This window comes from Triturus cristatus, chromosome 12 (genome assembly GCF_964204655.1).
Source record: "Triturus cristatus chromosome 12, aTriCri1.1, whole genome shotgun sequence".
In the NCBI taxonomy this organism is placed as follows: Eukaryota; Metazoa; Chordata; class Amphibia; order Caudata; family Salamandridae; genus Triturus; species Triturus cristatus.
Window position 1 is genome coordinate 622,415,569 of NC_140595.1, and position 19,829 is coordinate 622,435,397.

The 19,829-nt window shown below is 42.4% G+C and overlaps 1 protein-coding gene across 4 annotated transcripts in view; it reads left to right on the forward strand.

Annotated features, from left to right (window-relative positions):
- Positions 1-18,518, forward strand: part of RNF166 (ring finger protein 166) — a 150,768-nt gene extending 132,250 nt beyond the window's left edge. For 2 of the 4 annotated variants that reach the window (XM_085639909.1, XM_085639910.1), the window contains 2 exons: positions 11,546-11,653; positions 17,433-18,518. In XM_085639909.1, coding sequence (XP_085496035.1) covers positions 11,546-11,653; positions 17,433-17,498 — 174 coding nt within the window. In that variant the 3' untranslated portion in view covers positions 17,499-18,518. Of the gene's footprint in view, positions 1-11,545; positions 11,654-13,759; positions 13,873-17,432 lie in introns of all 4 variants that reach the window. The other 2 variants (XR_014972389.1, XM_085639911.1) reach the window with 2 other exon arrangements.
- The last annotated feature ends 1,311 nt before the right edge of the window (positions 18,519-19,829 follow it).

Below are 19,829 nucleotides of genomic sequence, written 5' to 3' on the forward strand. Positions count from 1 at the left end.
TTTTAAGAGGTAGTTTTAATCCCCTGCCCTATTATATACTAGGGGCTTACAGAGGAGGTCATGCTAATCACAGGGGGACCCCAACACATAGTGTGCCCTAGTGTATGTAGGTGTTTTCACTGTATTCTGAGTGTCTTTTAACATAGCACTGGCTCTAGGACTGGTTAGTCAGACTCAGTTACCACCAGTATCCGTCTGAAAAAGTTGAGGGTACAGGATGATTTTGCAACAAGGCTTGTTTCTGCTCTTCTGTTTGTTCTTTCTGCACGTTATACTTCTTCCTGCACTTTTCTTCGTCTTTGAGGACTTCTGTTGCTTCTTTCTGCATTTCTTTTTTTTTTTTCTGTGCGTTTTTCCTTCTTTCTTCACATGTCCTATCTCTGTAGGCATAGCTAGAAATTAGCATTTAAAAAACCTTTGAAATTCACTGAAAAAAACATAGGTTTCAGGCACGTTATAGCTAGGAATTAGCATTTAAAAAACCTTAGAAATTCATTGAAAAAACCATAGGTTTCAGGGACGTTATAGTTAGCTGGACTTTTCACTCGTACAAAACCATAGAATTGTGGTATGTTCTAAGGTGATTTCACCATGTGAAAAAGCCTTCTGCTGGGATATCATGATTGAGAGAAAAATATTTTCTCATGCTTTTACCACAGAGGTTTGGAAGGTGATCTATAAGCTAAACTGAGAGCTTATTTTCTGTAAATTCACATTATCTTTCTCAGTCATGTGAGAATGAAGTGCGCGCACGGAACGAACTGCGTTAAGTGGGCGCGCACGCCACAAATGGCGTAAAGTAACTTAGCATTTAAAAAACCGTACAAATTCACTGAAAAAACCATAGGTTTCACACACGTTATAGTTAGGAATTAGCATTTAAAAAACCTTGCAAATTCACTGAAAAAACCATAGGTTTCACACATGTTATAGTTAGCTGTACATTTCACTCGTAAAAAACCAATGAAATTCCCCCGTTATAGTTAGTGCAGGCAACTATAACTCACGCGACCGCAATCTTCTGCTGATGACATACGTGTCTTTATGAAAAAAAAATATTTGTAATATATGTATAGCTAAAATTTAATGGAAGAAGACATGGGCAAATAAGTGTCTAAATACAGTATTAGCATCAGCAGAGGATTGCGGTCGCGTGAGTTATAGTTGCCTGCACTAACTATAACGGGGGAATTTCATTGGTTTTTTACGAGTGAAATGTACAGCTAACTATAACATGTGTGAAACCTATGGTTTTTTCAGTGAATATATGTATATATATATATATTATCTACTGGCGGTCGCCAGTAGATAGTTATAGTTAGGACCCTGTTTCCATAGGAAATCCGCAACATTCTATTTGGAATAACTTTGGCGCCGGTCGATGAATCCTCGCGAAATTTTCAAAATAGGTGGGGCGCTACGCTCCGCTCCTACCCTGAAAGTCTCGGGGGGATTCGTCAAGCGGGGGCTGAGAAAAAAGGGGGGTCCCAAAACGCGTTTTTCCCATGCATTTTTCCATAGGACCTTTAGACACAGCTACAGCCCGAACGGCTGAACAGAGTTACTTGAAATTTGGCAGAGAGGTAGTCCTCAGGTCAAGGAAGTGCCTTTTGTAGGTCTGGTGTAAATCTGTTCAGTAGTTCCTGAGAAAATAGCATTTAAATCAATATATATATGTGGGCGGAGCCTAACCACACATCTCATCCTGAGATCTGATTGGCTGTCAGCACTTCATCCAAGAAGTGTTGGCAGCCATCTTGGGACCAATATACATGATAGCACCTCATTAAAAAGCATTGCAGTTAATAGAAGATTTTAAGACTTTAGTTACATTATAAATCATTTGTTGATGGTACCATACTCATTTTAGGAATTGTGGTATGTTCTAAGGTGATTTCACCATGTGAAAAAGCCTTCTGCTGGGATATCATGATTGAGAGAAAAATATTTTCTCATGCTTTTACCACAGAGGTTTGGAAGGTGATCTATAAGCTAAACTGAGAGCTTATTTTCTGTAAATTCACATTATCTTTCTCAGTCATGTGAGAATGAAGTCTGACATTCTCAGTAAAACATGTACATCCAACAAGGGCAGAGACTGTCAGTTGATTCCTTTGTGTTCTACTGCAGCTTTCCAGAGTGTTCCAAAGAACTACTAGAGCGCTAACCGTCCTACTTATGATAAATGTATGGCACACCTGAAGCCATCTTGCTTGGATTAAAGTGGTAACTCTTAAAACATTTAATTTAAAAAGGAACAAAATGAGGGGGTTCATTTTTCCATAAAAAGTATGATTAGTGCTGCAGAAAGAAAAATTAGGGCACATTTTGAGTGACTTCTCAAATCCTGGCATGCAGACTGAAACATGCACTTTCAATACCAGCAGCAGTTTTCCCTGGTGAGCAGTAGCTTTACTACAGTGATCTAATGAGCAAAAAGAGTGCTAACATTCTGATTTTATGGCAAATGTGTGACACATTTGAATGCCTTCTTGATGGAATCAAAGTAAAAAACTGAAAGTATTTCCTACTGAGGAGACTGCAGTAAATGAGGAAATTAGGAAACTTCATAACAAATAAGTCTCCCAAGATGGCCACCAGAGACAAAAGAGCCCAAATGTAGCCCAAATATCACCCAGATGTAGCCCAAGTATAGCCCAATGACAGAATGTCCAAGAATGTTCTTAAAAACAACTAGAGCACTTACTGTCTTGATTATGACAAAAGTATGGCACACCTGAAGCCATCTTGATTGGAATAAACTGGTAACACTTAAAACATTTAATTTAAAAAGGAACACAATGAGGGGGTTCATTTTGCCATAGAAATTATGATTAATGCTGAAGAAAGAAAATGAGGGCACATTTTGAGTGACTTCTCAAATCCTCTTCTATTTCATTAAAAAATTCTGACATGCAGACTGAAACATGCACTTTTAATACCAGGAGCAGACTTCCATGGTGAACAGTAGTTTTACTACAGTGATCTAATGAGCAACTAGAGTGCTAACATTCAGAATTCATGGCAAATGTGTGACATATCTGAATACCTTCATGATGGAATCAAAGTAAAAAACTGAAAGCATTTCCGACTGAGGAGACTGCAGTACATGAGGAAATTAGGAAACTTCATAACAAATAAATCTCCCAAGATGGCCACCGGAGACAAAAGAGCCCAAATGTAGCCCAAAATCACCCAGATATAGCCCAAATATAGCCCAATGACAGAAGTGTGCAAAACACTTATTATTTTGTGTTTTTGCAGTGTTATATAGTGCAGACTTGTCAGGTATTGGAGTGCTTTACATGAGCATTGGTTACATCACACAAGAACAAATTCATTTTGGTTGTAGACATGGGGAGACTAAGTGATTTGACCAGAATCACAGAATGTCGAGCTGAAGCAGAAACTTCAACCTGGTTCCCCAGTTGCAAAGTCTGCAGTTCTGGAAGTAACACCACATCCTCTCCCCTAAGTGCAACATTTAATCAAGTTGTCAACTAGATAAAAAACTTAAAGATAACAAATAATTTAAAAGTGCTTTGTCGCTATTTGAAAACTCAGAAAATATGTCCTTATTTTAGTCTTTTAGAGCACTAACCATAATTTTGATGCCAATAAGACCCTCTCATATATGTAATTTCTAAAGGAATGCTCTAGGTATTACAGTTTTGATTACATCAAGATGATGTCAGGCGTTCCACACTTTTGTAATAAATATAGAATGTTAGCAATCTAGTTGTTCATTAGGATACTGTTGAGAGGCAGAGGCCAGGGGCACGGACTCTGAAAATTGAAGGCAGGTAGGAGGGTGCAAAGGCAACAATTTAACCACACTGAGCAGGCAGGAAGGGCCGTGGAAGCACAACAGACTATGGAGGGCAGTGGAAAGGGGGGCAGGGGCAACAAACCAACAATACAGGACTTGCAAGAGAGGCTGTTGGAGGGAAGATCTATTACGGGTCAAGGAAGCTAGGGGCGGTCCCCAGAGCCCCGGGAGCCACCACAGAACTGAGCAGGAGAGTGAGTCAGGGACAAAAGGGGCACCTTAATTTGAGCCGGGGTGCCTAGGAACGCTTGCTCCAAAAATGAAGAAAACAGACATATGAGACATGGAATTGGAGGCAGAATACAATGGCAGTTTAATGAGAAGATGCAACTTCAAAGAAACCGCCGAATAGAGACATAAAGTACAAAATACAGAATCCAGATAATCATACAGCTGTCATGATATTCTCTGTATCTCAATTAATGGACTGACAGAGAGAGAGAGAAAACACATCTATAAATGCATCATGAGAAACAAGTTACACCAAGGAAAATGTTACCTAGGGACACTCACATTTACTCTTAGAGCAAGCATTCCTGCAATTACAATACAACATCTTTTAAATGTAAAAGTAAAGAGAACAATGGTTAAACATAACATGACATTTCATATAGGTAAAATAGAATAAGATACTTCAAGCAAAGCAGAGCAAGACATTTTAAGCAAAGGAAGACAAGAGCTCCCAGTTCTTGGGGAAAACCTGCACAGCCTGTTAACCTACATACAGACGGCGAGGTTGTCCGTCGATATCTGTGGGTGCTCCCTTTTTATATCATTTTGTGGGCTCCTTTGCACGCTACATCTACCTACGTATGCTACCCAAAAGCTTCGTCTGCAGATTTTACCAGACATTTCGTCATTTACCCACTTAATGCTGACAATGGACTGGGTGAAAAGGTCAGTCTCTCAGGCCAATCGCTTATCGTAAGTTCCATAGAGCAAGCAGAAAATAATGGGTATTGTACAGGAATTCAATATATTCATGTATAAAATCTCCTCAGTTCTCCTAACTTGACGCTCTGCGGTTGCCACTTCCTTAAAACCGGGAAACCTGCCCAGGAAGCAATTACCAGTCCAGGATGCAGCCTACTGTATGTCGACAGCTTCAGGGGGATGTTGAACTTTGATACTGAGCACGGAGCACTCCGGTAGGGTGGGGGCTACTAGTTTGGAGCAGAAGGCCTCGCAGACCTGCCTTCAGACTGCTATACACTAAAATTGCAGAGCTATGGTCAATTTAACAAAGAGGCCTACATATTTAACAGAAGGGCCTACACAGGGGTTTTATGCTGGCTGAGTGGTAAGGATGTCTCAGGATAATTATATAGCAACACAGGACCCGCTGGTCAATTTAATACGGCCTACAAATGCGGCTGGCAGGGCAAGGACAAGGGTCTCATACTTCAGGTGTGGACAGAACGAGCCAGGGGCCCCCTGTGATACAAAATCTACCCTCCTTCAAGGCTGTGGCAATGTAATAGACCATTGTGGGCAGAAGGAAGAGGCAATGGTAGTACAACCATACATGCCAACAGACCCGATTCAGCCAGGAAACGTCCAATGTTTTTAAGCTCAAATGGGCTTTATTTGATCTGTCTCCTGTCTACAATATCCTCTTTTTCAATGTAACTCAAAGGGGAAAATCAATACCCCCGTTTTTTTTCAAAATCTCCCTCTTACCAAGTTCAAAATGTTCGCAAGTATGGTACATTGGATCATGGAAGGAAATGGGATAGGGACATGGACTTGGATAACAGAGGACAGGAGAGACATGGAGAGGTGCACCAAACTGACCCTGCAGGGCAGGCATCAGGGTTTGCAGCAGCACAATACACCACACAGGGCATGCAGGACGGGAGTGCAGCACAACAATCCATAGAAAGCAAGAGGGAGAGGACAGGACCATGCACATGGACAACAGAGAACAGAGGGGCAAGAGGCAATGGTAGCTAGCTGACCATAATGGACAGACAGGAGAGAAGGCTGCAGCATAACAGACCATAAAGGGCAGGAGGGACGGATCAGGGGCATTACAATGGAACAGACAAGCCAGGAGGGAGGGAGTAGGGGTCTGCACATGTAAACAGAGGGCTGGGGGCAAGGGGGCAGGGCAGGAGCAGCAAGATGGCCATGGAGGTCAGGCAGGATGGGCACTAGAAGCAAGACACAACATGAAGAGCAACAGTGAGACTGTGATGGCATACACACAGACCATGGAGGGAAGGTGGGAGGGGGTCAGGGGCAGCTAACCGACCACACAGGGAAGGTGGGAGGGGCCATGGCAGCACAGAAGACCATGCATGGCAAGTGGGAGGGTTAGTGGCAGCACAATGGCTATGATGGGCAAGAAGGAGGGTGCAGGGGCATGCACAAAGGACGATGGAGGATAGAAGGGAGGGTCAGGACCTGTGCACAGACAAGAAAGTTCAGGGGAAGGGGCCTCACAACAGACCACACGGGGCAGGCAGGAGGAGCAGTTGCAGCACAACAGACCAGGGAGGGCAGAAGGGTGTGGCAGTACAATGGACCATGTAGGACAGGAGGAAGAGGATAGAGGCATGGCATGTGGACAGGCAGGGTGGAGGTGGCAGGGACAGGTTACAGTCATCTGACAATGCTAGGCAGGTGGGAGGGGAGTGGCAGCTCAACAGAACACTCAGAGTAGATAGGAGTGGCAGGTCCATGGGACATGGTGGGCAAAAAGGATGGAGCAGGGGCATGCACAAAGACATCGGAGGGCAGGGGGAAGGAGAATAGGGGCAGCAAGCTAAGCACAGAGTTTAAGCAGGAGGTCAATGATGGGGCATAGAATTGGGCAATGGAGGGCAGGAGGAGTGGACTGGTACATCATACTAAATTGAGGGCAGTGGCAGCACATCAGACCATGCATGGCAGGAGGGAGGAGGCTAGTCCATGGATTCACACAACAGAGGATAGGGAGGAGGGGGATGGGGCAGCAAGCTAACTGTTCAGAGAAGGCGGGTATTAGAAACTTTATTGTTTTTAAAACATTTTGTCTGTGCAAACTACTTAAAATATGAACAAGTATGCAGCATAATCTCACTTTTATTCAGGAAGAAGAAGACGTTAGTGACTGTGAATCCGGGCTCACTTGGCAAAAACACCCCCTGACCCTCCACCCCCTATCGCAAAATGTAATGCCCGTGAAAAGGGTAGGTGAACACAGTGTTATATAGAACATAGTCCTGAGAGCACGATTGAAAATGAAAACTAGATATAGTGTATGGTATAAACTATGCACCAAAAAGTGTGATATAAGATGAACCAGGCGTGAAATATAATATGCAATACATTGTGCGCAATGACAGATTCATTGGAGAGCGCGAGATAGCACAGGCACTAGCGCGTGCTATGCGATATGCGCCTTGGAGTGTAATATGCACAGGGCAGTGTTGTGTAACCTAACTAGTCTCTAAAGTTGTAATATAAAATATGTGCTGGGGAGTGTAACGTTGCATATGCACTGTGACAAAGATATGGATCCCAAATTGTAATATGTATGGCATAGCACTGTGCGTTATAACATAGGCATCGAGGAAGGCACGTTAGATGGGGCAATATAACCCGTGCGAAGACAAGTGTGGCATGACATTTTCACGGGGTGGTGTTACAGTGCACATGGGCTAGAGAGTGTCATAGCATATGCACTAGCTAGTGGAATACAATACAGAGGTGTGTGGCACTCGGCAGGCAATGGTGGGTGTAACACAGCATTGGGCTCTGTCAGGAGCGCGCTGTGACTCGCAAGTGATGTTCGTCCCCTTTCCAGAGAGTAAAATAAAAAGTATTACACATCCGGCAGTGGATGTGTGTTTTATTAACTGTGAGGGGGGTTTCTTGCATAGTTTTGGTCGAATTTTTGTCGAATCCCCTTTGAATGGCTTGGTGTGCATGTGTATTAAATGTGCCCGTCAATAGCTACCCATGTTTGTATAAATAAACGACAAGGGTGTCTACCGGGATTAGGCACGGTAGAGCATCAGACATGTCAGAGCTTCACTAGTGGTGTAAATACATTCCACGTGGATTAATTGCATGCATAGTCGCCTTTTAATGAATATCACGCAAATCGTCATGGTGATAGGTACGTACGGTTTGTCCAGCATGTCCTAGGCGTGTCTATAAATATATATTTTTTAAAAATAATAAAAAACAGTGGCCGGCCCTGGGGATTGGGGTCAAAAAAATATAATTAGGAGACAGGCCCTGGGGGATGGGGTCATCAGGGCCAATAAATTAGAATAAGAAGGGGAACCACACAGCCCCCCTTCTTAAAAAAATAAATAAAAGACTGGCATCGTGCCGGAGGCCATGCCCCCTCCATGCAGCACTCTGCAAACGCGCCCCCAACAGGCATCTCCAGTATGCGCCAGGGAGCTGCGCTGCAGACAGGTGTTCTGAGGCCAAGCCCCTTTTTACACCTCTCTGCAACGCAGCTCTGTGGCGCTTACTGGAGGTACCTAGTGGTCTAGTGTGACCCTAGGGACCCTTAGGATTCAAGGGGACTTAATCTCTCAACTTAGAACAGCCACAGGGCGCGTTTACACAGTGGTGAAGGGAGGGGACGGGGCCTGAGGTGACGTGTGCAAACACGCACCATGGCACGTTTTAAATTGGGGATATAATTTCCCTTCAATACTGAGGGCCCCTGGGGGCTAACTAGCCCACCAAGTGCTTCCAGTAAGCGCCACTGAGCTGCATTGCAGAGAGGTGGTCCAGGCCGTGCCACTTTTTACACCTCTCTGCAACGCAGCTCTGTGGCACTTACTGGAGGTACCTAGTGGGCTAGTTGGACCCTAGGGACCCTCAGGACTCAAATGAACTTAATCTCCCAACTAAAAACGGACACAGGGCGTGTTTACACAATGGTGAAAGGAGGGGACGGGGCCTGAGTTAACGTGTGCAAAAACGCCCTGTGGCCTGTTTTAAGAGGTAGTTTTAATCCCCATGCCCTATTATATACTAGGGGCTTATAGAGGAGGTAAGGCTAATCACAGGGGGACCCCAACGCATAATGTTCCCTAGTGTATGTAGGTGTTTTCACTGTATTCTAAGTGTCTTTTAACATAGCACTGGCTCTAGGACTGGTTAGTCAGACTCAGTTACCACCAGTATCCGTCTGAAAAAGTTGAGGGTACAGGATGATTTTGCAACAAGGCTTCTTTCTGCTCTTCTTTTTGTTCTTTCTGCACGTTATCCTTCTTCCTGCACTTATCTTCGTATTTGAGGACTTCTGTTGCTTCTTTCTGCACTTCTTTTGTTTCTTTCTGTGCATTTTTTCTTCTTTCTTCACATGTCCTATCTCTGTAGGTATAGTTAGAAATTAGCATTTAAAAAACCTTTGAAATTAACAGAAAAAACCATAGGTTTCAGGCACGTTATAGTTAGGAATTAGCATTTAAAAAACCTCAGAAATTCACTGAAAAAACATTAGGTTTCAGGGGTGTTATAGTTAGCTGGACTTTTCACTTGTACAAAACCATTGAAATTCCCCCGTTATAGTTAGTTCAGCTAACTATAACTCGCGCGCCCGCAATGCACTGCTGATGACGTCACATATTACATCACTCATGACATGGTCAGTGACATCACTCATGACATCACTGATGACATCTCAAATGACATCACTGATGACATCACTGATGACATCATCCTTGTGATAGAGTGGCAGACCTCCTCTCACCCTAATATAACCTTTGATACACACATTCAAAAATAGAGACTAAAATTTTCAAAACAATGGACATACCAATACCAGTTACAACAACCTCTTCAGTAATTCTAAGATCCACATACACATCTACTCATTCACCAACTGTCCAATACAGTCACTCATACATGTACTCACTCATCATAGGTACTCATACACCTATACATCCTGTTACACAATGCCACTCATCCATAGAGTTACTCACACACATAGTCACTCATGCTAATAAAGAATCAAACATACATTTACTTGCATATACAGTTATACACACACCACCACACTTACTTCTACGGAAACTTACACATACTTAGTCTTTTAAACAATCACTTATAGAAACACATACTTATTCATACAGGAACTCTTTCAATCTCTCACTCTCACATATACTCACATATATACACCAATAGTCACATATACTAGTTTAAAACATATGTAGTTACTCATAAAGACACTATTGAGACAGTCATTCACTCACTAACACACCCATACACACACTCATCCACCCATACAGTCCTGCACACATACTGTGTTCAACACATACAAACAGTGAGTCACTCATTCATGCACCTATGCACTACGTAATACCCCCACCGAACCATGCAGACACTCAGACTGATACTCAAAAAACCAACTAATAACCTATATAGACACCCATGTAGCTACTCACCAACCCATGCAGCCACTTATACACAAAGTGAGAGACTGATACAGATATTTACATATTTAAACATTACTCACTAAGCCATGTATTCACTATGATACACTTAATCAGTCAGTTACACAATCAATTTTTCAAAAACAAATCATCCATTTAGACACTTATATACCCATTTATTCTTCCATCGACCTTGAGATATACATATATAAAACATATTTAATTTTCAGAATAACACACATTCACTGGATGATGTCATCAGTGATGTCATGAGTGATGTCACTGACCATGTCATGAGTGATGTAATATGTGACGTCATCAGCAGTGCATTGCGGGCGCGCGAGTTATAGTTAGCTGAACTAACTATAACGGGGGAATTTCAATGGTTTTGTACAAGTGAAAAGTCCAGCTAACTATAACACCCCTGAAACCTATGGTTTTTTTCAGTGAATATATATATATATATATATATATTTTTTTTTTTGTATTGGCGATTTACCTATCTACATTTCCCCTTAAATTACGAATGCAGTAGAAAGTGGTCTGCATGATTTCGATGCCAGAAGAGCCTTAAACTACATTGGCAGAGAACGCCAAGCTAGATCTTTGCAACATTTGGGCATTCATTTAAGGAATGGTTCATTATCAAAGTAAGCCTCGCCACGTGGATGGCATATTAGTATATGCACCAGATGGTAGGTACAAAGTTAATTGGGCACATTACGCAAGAGACTAGGGAAACTTGAGTTTAAAGGAGATCTGTGAAGCAACATCATGGGGTTCTGCATTTGCATTTTTAGAATGCTTCCATCTTGAATAACACTAGACCGAATGTGCTGGTGGGACAAGCAGGATTAAAAATATTGTAGGACCTGGTCTGCTTCTAACCCACTACAAGTTTAAACAACTTATACATGTGGTTACAAATCGTACTTATTTGCAGATGGTTTGTCCTACTTTTTCAGTGGACAAAATAAATATGCACATGTGTTGTCCTTAATCCCAAACAATGTGTCCTTAGCGCAGGTGTGTAATGCAAGCCTGTGCGGCACAAGGTGGGGGGGGGGGGGGGCAACCCTTCCAGGGCCCCCATTCAGCTAAGGGATAATGTATATGTGTGAGATATGGGAGACTCAAGAGACCCCTTATCATATTCTGCGGGGGGGGGGGGGGTCGGTCTATCAATTTCCATTACGCCACTGCCTGGGTGTCGAGTGATAGCAATTTCACAACTCTGGTTGATTATGTGGAATGATCACACTGCAGTTCTTTAATCCTATAAGTAAATCTTTGTCTTGAAAAGATTTCTGTATTTCTTTCATTAACACAGGTCTGTCCAATCTGTTCTGCAATGCCGTGGGGGGACCCAAGCTACAAGAGTGCCAACTTTCTGCAACATCTCCTACACAGGCACAAGTTCTCCTATGACACATTTGTGGTGTGTATCTAATGCTCTTAAAGAACCTCCTATTTACAGTAGTGCATGTAAAATAGAGAAGTTTACTGCTAAATTTCACCACTGGTACTTTGTGCGTTGTCCTTGGGGACCTTTCAGGAGTCCAGCTGCCTGAGCCAATTCTAGATGTTGTCTGCTGGTTTTCATTTTTTAAGGTTTCTCTTGTTGGTGTTGACTCAGTGGCATAACACCTACAAAGTAGAAATAAGTGCTGATTTTCTGTTGGTCCTCTCTGATGGCAGTCAAGCATTTTTAGATATGCGTTCAGTCCCTATCTTATGTTGTGTTCCTTCTGAGCTCAAAGACGGAATAAATAATTTAACATGCAGCCTCATTCCTGGACCACTGAACTCTTTGTGCTGCTGACCTAGGGATGAGCTATCTTAGCGACTCGTGGAGGCACAATATGAGCAGAAAAACTAGATGTGGTTACAGGTATGTAACCTTGCCCATCATTGCCATAGGAGAGAGGTTGATTTGGGGTCCCCAATTTTCAGGTTTAATTTTTGGTTTCGCAGTGCACTTTTGCCCACTCTTGGTACCACCCTGAAGCACAAATTCCATATTCTAGACCTGAGGCAGATCTGGTGCTTCCCGCGCAGCTTTGCACGGTATTGCCGCAGGGATTCCCGAGAGACCCCCAGGACATTCAGACAGTCTCCACCACTAGCTGGGCCTGGCGGAAGTTGGTGAAGGTGACAGAATGGGGTGCCCTATACTCACCTGAGATCCCAGTTATTAATAACCCTTGGCTCCCCACCACAGAGGAGAAGCTGGTGCAGCGCACACTCATTGCATACTCTATGAATACGTTTGAGGATTTGTTCCCAGAGGAACTTATTTTCTCTAGTACGGAGGGAGTGAAGGAAGTTCAGTGATGCAACATTTATGGACCAATTTATCTTCAGTAGGATACGTAGGGCGCTCAGAGCTAAGGTTTCGAGATATCTGCTGGAGCCCGAGCCCTTTCTTCCACACGCGCTTCTAATTTCGAGTCCTGGTCGAGAACACCTGATCTCGAAGCTATATAAATCTTGCATGTCCTTAATCCCCAGCAGAGACACCAAGATACGGGAGGCATGGGAGCAGGACCTTGGGCATACAGGAGTCACATTGGTCATTTTGTTGTGCACAAACCAAAGAGGTCTCCTTAACAGCAGACATAAGCTTATACATTTTAAGTACTTGTGGAGGGTCTACATGACCCCGGATAGGATTCACGCCTTTGGCCCAAATCGGTGCACTCTTGTCGTAAGTGTGGTGGCCCGCAGGCAAACTTCGGCCACCTGACGTGGAACTGCACGAAGATTGGGATCTTTTGGAGATCCATTTTTAGGACTGTGGCACAAATGACTGTTTGAATTCGTCCCTACTCCGGAAGTGGCCTTGCTGGGATATGTGGGAGGGCTCCAAAGAAGCTGCCTAAATTTACCGCCATTGCATTGTTGCTTGCTAAGCGGGAAATGGCTCTTAAGTGGGGCAGCCGTGTCTCCCCCACAGGTAACATACTGCGACCTCTACGCCGCCACCATGCTACCCCCGGTTTCTCGCCCAATGGATATTTGGGAACCATTAAAAAATGATATACTAGAGACCAGTTCTGCCCCCACATCACAGCCTGCTGGGTTTGTCCCCACGGGAGTGGGGTAAATATTAGGCCCATCTTATTTTCTTTGGCATTGTGTTTATTACATCAGGAAAAGTGGGGATGTGATGGCTGGAGTGGGCTCGCTGAACCGGGTTGATCAGACCGGATAGTCTCAATAGATGTTATATGCCACCCTGTTGAAATGGACTTTTGATAGCTTGTGCACAAATATGGTATCTTCTGTCATTTTTTGACCACAAATGATGTCTATTTGTTTTCTACAAATTTGTAAGATTGCAGTGAATAACCATGCAATGTTGTAAGCCAGATGAAAATGAAAATAAAGGTTTATAAAAATAACATTTAAAAAAGTAACTTTGTCCATGCTAGTGGCAGAAATCTCTATACAGACCCGTATCTCTTAATAAATGGTTGTATTTTTTACATATTGGTTTATTTATACATTTTTGGGATTTCTAGAGTGCTCAATTGCCTTTCAGGGTGTCATGGTGCAGAGAGGCCTGGCAGCTTTGCTAGGCAAGAGAAGAAAAGAACCTTGACTGAAGAAAGCCAAGTTTTCAATGGTTTTCAGAAAGGCAGGATTTTTTCAAAGGTGCGTCAGAAGATCATCCCAAGTTTAGGAGCAAGAATGTCTCAATTTGATAACTAAAGAGTTTGACTTTCAGAAATGTATTTTCAACAAATGTTTTAACTTTTCATATTGTATCGTATAGTAAAGCAGCATCACAATGCAAAGATGTGTGGTTTCATTAAAACTTAACACACATTAGAGCCAACCTAATGATTTCTAGGACTAAAAGTCTTCCTTCTGTCCTTACAGTTGACAGATGGAAAAATAAAAATTGCTGAAAGCAGAATTTGTAGCTTTCTATGCTTTGCCGTTTTGATGTTTCAGCTGATCCGATGGTTGTTTGCTTGGATCACAGCCAAATTGTCCTAGGATCTGGGGCAGTTTGTGATTACAGAGCTGTGTCGTAGTGGGTACTGCAGAATTTCCAGCATGTGTATTGAAGATTCACTAGCTCTGTTCTCTCCTGACATCTAATATAGAATTTGAAATAGGTGTCTTGCACAGTGACTTGTACCAAATCCATTCTATTTTTGTGATCGGACCTATATGTTAATAGGTTGGTTTGCAAAAAACATAAACAGAATCGTAGGTTGTCGCAAATTACCCTACCTTGTGAATATTAATGCGGCAGCTTGCAAATTGGTACCCACTACAATTTGCTGCCATCACAGGCATGGTGGTCTGAGCGGGGTCAGCAGACCACCATGGCTGTGATTTTTAAAGCAATCCCTTTTTTTTTTTTTTTTACTTAAATGCAATCCGTTTACCTTAAAGTTCAACATACTTTTTTTTTTAAAAGTAGTCAGTGGTCCACGGGACCAATGCCTACTATTAAAAAATGTTTGTCTACATTCTCTAAGGTGGGTTACCTTTGGGACTCCTTCTCATTTGTGAATGGATTACCACCACACATTTGTAGTCAGTAAAGTATTAATGTTTTGTAACCAGATTTCAGTTGGGAAATATTAATGTTTCACTGCAAATTAGTATTTGGCAACAATGCCCAAAACAAATAACAATTCGGAATGTAGTCACAAACCCAAATTGCGATATGGTAACTTGCAATTTAGGTTTCTTACCTACCAAAAGGCCTTTTTTGTGGTCACAAACTCCAGATTATGCGACAATAAAAAGCTTTCGTACATCTGGCCTCTAGCTTCAGTTTCAAATATGTGTGGAATGACTAGTGTTCACTGAAATCACAATGCTCAGGGACAGACTCCTTAATTTTAATTGCCATCTGTTGGATGTTGTTTAGGAGCGGTTTAGTAAAGAAACATTTCACTGTGAGCTTAATTCAACACTGGATGGTCCTTACCAATTCTTTAGGATTACCATTGAATATCAGAGTTATCAGTGAAGATTTGTAGCCCTTCTCATCAGCTCCTCTCCCAGAGTACTTTTGAAGGTTCTCTCAGTTTTGGTAGGCTATCTTCATGCTAGGGTGAGAAATTTGTTCTGCGTCTCAAATGACTGATAATGCAAATACTGTCACCCGCAACTTATAAGAAGCACTGTATTTTGATTTGCAACACTCTTCAGATGTGGAATTTTCAATTATCTAGTAGTAATTTAGCCTGATTTCATCCCCAAGCCTTCAGTTTATAGGAGTAGAAGTCTTCTCTGAAGAAGACGGTCTCTCTGAACTAATACATTTTTCAATCCGCATTCAAAAACTGACTGTTTGAGAAAGCCGACTAGTTGTTGATGAAACTGGATTGTAAGGGGCAGCCACCATAAACAAAGGGTGGTGGGGGCTCGGAAGGCATTGCACAGGGGGTGCGGGGGAAGGATACAATATTTAAAATAAATAAATAAACTTGCCTTTTGCCGCCGGCCGCCTCCAGTCGCGCCGCCTCTCCTCTTCTAGCCTGGTCCCAGCAGCCCCTTGAACAGACTCCCTGTCCAATCCCCATGCTGCAGAGCAGTGCAGGAATTGGTCTGAGCAGGCAAGAAAGACTCCCTGCTCAGATCAGGGAGTCTGTGGGGTGTCTCCAGCCCGGCAGCTCGGTGCAGCTGGGATGGAGAAAACCTAAGTGTGCATGTGTGTTTTGGTCGGCCTGAGATGGCCTGCCAAACTCACATGAGCACCTAGGGAGTGGAGTGCAGTAGCACTCCTCCTCCACCCTCCCACCACTCGGCCCAACCCTCCCAACACCACTGGCTAAGAGCCGGCAAGTGTAAAATAAAACGATGCAAGAACATCGTTTTATTTGACATTTCGTGGCTCTGAGCCTGGCAGTGGGGCCGACGCTCCTCCGCTATTGTGGAGGAGCCGCAGCTGATCTTGCGTGGTGTCACACTGTTGATACATAGTGTTTTCTTTTCCCCCAATTACAACAAAGTCCGATTTATCGGAAACACAAAATGAGCAACTGTGACAAAGAGAGGACCCAGCACACTCTTGATTAGTCCTGCATATTAATTCATACTTGGGAGCTCATCTTCCCAGTACTCTGCTGCTATGGACACCGCTGCAGCCATGTTCAAATAAATTTCATCAATCCATTTCAAAGAGAGCACACTCCAGAGTTCCATTAGAACAGAAAATCAAATGTCCAAAAGATCCTTCTTTATAAATCATCAAGTTCTCAGAAAACCTATACAAATAGCCAAAGCTTTTAGTTCCTTTGAATATGTAATATTATGGAACGTCTTCAGGGCTAAAGCATCATAGATTCTTGTGTCAGTGATCCATCCTATGTTTTAATTATCACTGTAATTTTAATGAATTGTCACATGATAGTGACACCGTTTGACCAGTGTGCTGTTGATCAGGGATCGAACACAAACAAATTTCAGACTTTTCTATTAAGTTTATGGAATTTTTCACTTCACAGATCCCTCTGTTTTCTGTTATTTACACAATCATTGACAGTAGAAGGCAGATGTTAGAGATAGGGAAATGGTGTTATGACGAGAGAAATTAGCAAAATTAGGCACCAACAAAAGGAATAGCAGGCTTCTGATTTAAAGAGAATAATGCTAGCAATCGGTCGTAAGGATTCTCTCTTGGGCCCGTTTTTCTGCAAACATTAAAATCTTAGTCCGGTTTTGATGAACAACTGCATCAGAGCTCTCGCTCTGCGGTCACTTACCTGTCTCAGTCTGGGCTTGTTTCAAGTTATGTTACAGATTTTGCCTCCAAGTCTTCTGAGCCTTCACAAGATGGTATTTCTTAATGGTCTCTTGTGACATTTCTAGAACACATTCTCTCAAACGTGTTGCCTGTACTGCTATCTAAACGCCACTAGCGCATCTCATGTGATACAGAGTTGGCTGGATCAAGGATACCATTATTTCAGTCTCTATCCCTCTAATGTTTGCTGGGGTGGCTTGAGGGCAACCGTAGTCTTGAAGACTAAAATGCTTACCCAGACAAGCCTTAGAAATCTGTCTGTGGTGCCATGTCTGGTGAATGAGGAAGCTGGTGTGCTTGTTTCCATTGTTTTCTCTTTAGTGCAGCTTTGAGCCTTATGGTTTTGAGTCTAAATGTTTTGATAAAGCTGTTCTGATTGGTTCAGCATTTTTTCCTTGATGCAGATTTTGTTAATATGATCATTTTATTTATCTTTCTGCAGGATTACAGTATTGATGAGGAAGCTGCGCTGCAGGCTGCCCTGGCCTTGTCGCTTTCCGAGAACTGAAGAACTGCTTAAGCAGTGACTGGAAAACTAGGCCCATGCTCCTCCTTGCACAGCTCGCCTTGTCAAGCAAGGGAGCAGTTGGCTCTGTCATTCCTCGGCTTTCCCGCTAATAGGTTGCCAGTCACTTTTATTTATTCGTCCTATTTTTTACTAAGATGGAACCTTTGTGACTTTCTACATGGACAGAGAAGCCGACTTTCCTGAACGGGAGCGAGGTGGTCACTCAGTGAAACTAGGACGATGGACATTAAACAAGCTGCGTAGTTTTTAATTAATGCTTTAAGAGTATATTTATATTTATTATTCAAAGACTTTAATGCGCACGTGCGCCTTCATTTGCAGAAGCAATTCAAATCTTCTATAAAAATACATTTTTAAATAGTGTTTTTTATTTAAAGTCTACAGAGGTAAGTAGTGAAGTTCACAGTTTTCAAGATATTTCATTGTTGCTTCTTTTCCTTGCAATAATTATTTAAAAGTGAAAGACGCAAGCCTTTCATTCTGAGCAGGTTGGGTATTCAACCAGGCTGCCTGCAACAGCAGAAGTGTTGAACTCAGTGAACTTTGAAACCTCCATGCTTTCGAATTGATACCATACCTTTCCCTGTTTGTATTAATCCTGTCGGTGACAAATTAGATTGATCGAAAAGAACTGTTTGCTCACCAGTCATTGTGTTTTAGTTCCTATGTGCATTGCTGGAGTGAAAGAGTGAAAACTATTTTAAAAAGAAATAACATTTTCAACAGGACCATTGAAACTCAAATAAGGTGTAATTCTGAATAGATACATTTATATTGGAGCCAACCACCTATTGAACTTTATTACTGTCAAAGGTTTTCCATCACACTCATGAGCCCCAAGTAGGCACAAATATTTGTGTTATTGTTCGGCATCTTTAAGGGATGTGTATTTTTTGTTTAACCAAGAGCTTTTGAAGTGACATATTATTCTGAGCTTTTGTTTGGAAAAATTTAATGCGAAAAAGTGGATGCTTATTAATGAAAATTTGCATACCTCAAGCTTTGGCTCATGACTTAATTCTCATACATAAAGCCCTGGAAAAGGCCTACAAGGGGATGTGGTATGTAGAAGTTCATAAGGAATCTTTCGTTTCTGCTGCTCCTCTGCTGCTCCTATGTTTTAGTGTAGTAACCATCTCCTGGTGAACTCTTCCTGTCTTCAACTACACTAGTTTGGCAGAAGTCACTCAGCATTGAGATAGCCAGCAAGATGGCTCAGCAGGTAAAGTGCTAGTCACTGAGGTCTGAGTGCTGTAGGTGAGTTAAATCCCACCAAGGTGAACAAACCATTTCATATTTGCAAGATTGATGAATTGAATACCATTAAGTGGGGCAGTACACTTTTAATTTACAGGGTTGCAAAGTGACAAATCTTGTATTTTTTTTAAGGTGTTATGAGAATTTATAGCCTATATTTCAGCTAGTTGGTAAGGTTTAAGGAACACCAGTAATGGTGTTTTTGTGAACTGGTAACTGAGGCCCCTGATCACTTGGTCTGCTTCCAAGCTCTCGGAGTTAGATACTTTGCTTCTGCCAGTCAAAGATGCATTTAGTACGTTCAGACCCAGTACATTTGCAGTACGTTTGATTGAATGGTGAGTGATTTCCACAGCGGGAGCGTTTTTCCACAAATGTGGGGGTTTCCTCCAAGGGCTCCTTACGTGGGAAAGTCTTTTTGAATTTTGGGGATAAGGATCGGTAAGGAGACTCAAAATATCACCTTTTTCTTCAGAGAGATTGACCCTACAAACAGTGGAAACCAAAGGTTTGTTGACTTTGACAGAGTTACCTAGTTTAGACATCACTTGAGAGGGAGCAGCATGATTTGCTGCTATAAATGGCTCCACCTTTGGACTGGAGTAACTATCCTTGTGGTGTGCTAGACCTGCCTCTTCCTAATCTCTCCATACTTTAGGGATAATCTATATAATGTTGCCAGAGCCACAGGACTTTGGCTGTCCCTAACTTATGAGGTCTAAGTTGACTGAAACCGGTCTGGAGGAGCTTGAGTTCTGCCTGGAGGGATTCTGACCAGACAGTTCAGGGTGAACTGTTCACACTGGAGCCATACCGTGACTGAATTCCTTTTGGTTGGTCTTTGTCTAGTACGGCACAGCCAATGAAATGTGGACTGGATGTGGCCCTAAATGAACGCTAGTGGTTGAGCCCAATTCAAACATTCCTTTTATCACTTAGTTTTTTTGTTATTGTTGAAGTACATAATTAACATTACACAGGCTAAGCCTATTCCAGAAATACTTGGCTGTATAGAATGACTGTCATGTCATATTTAGAATCCAGATATCTGGT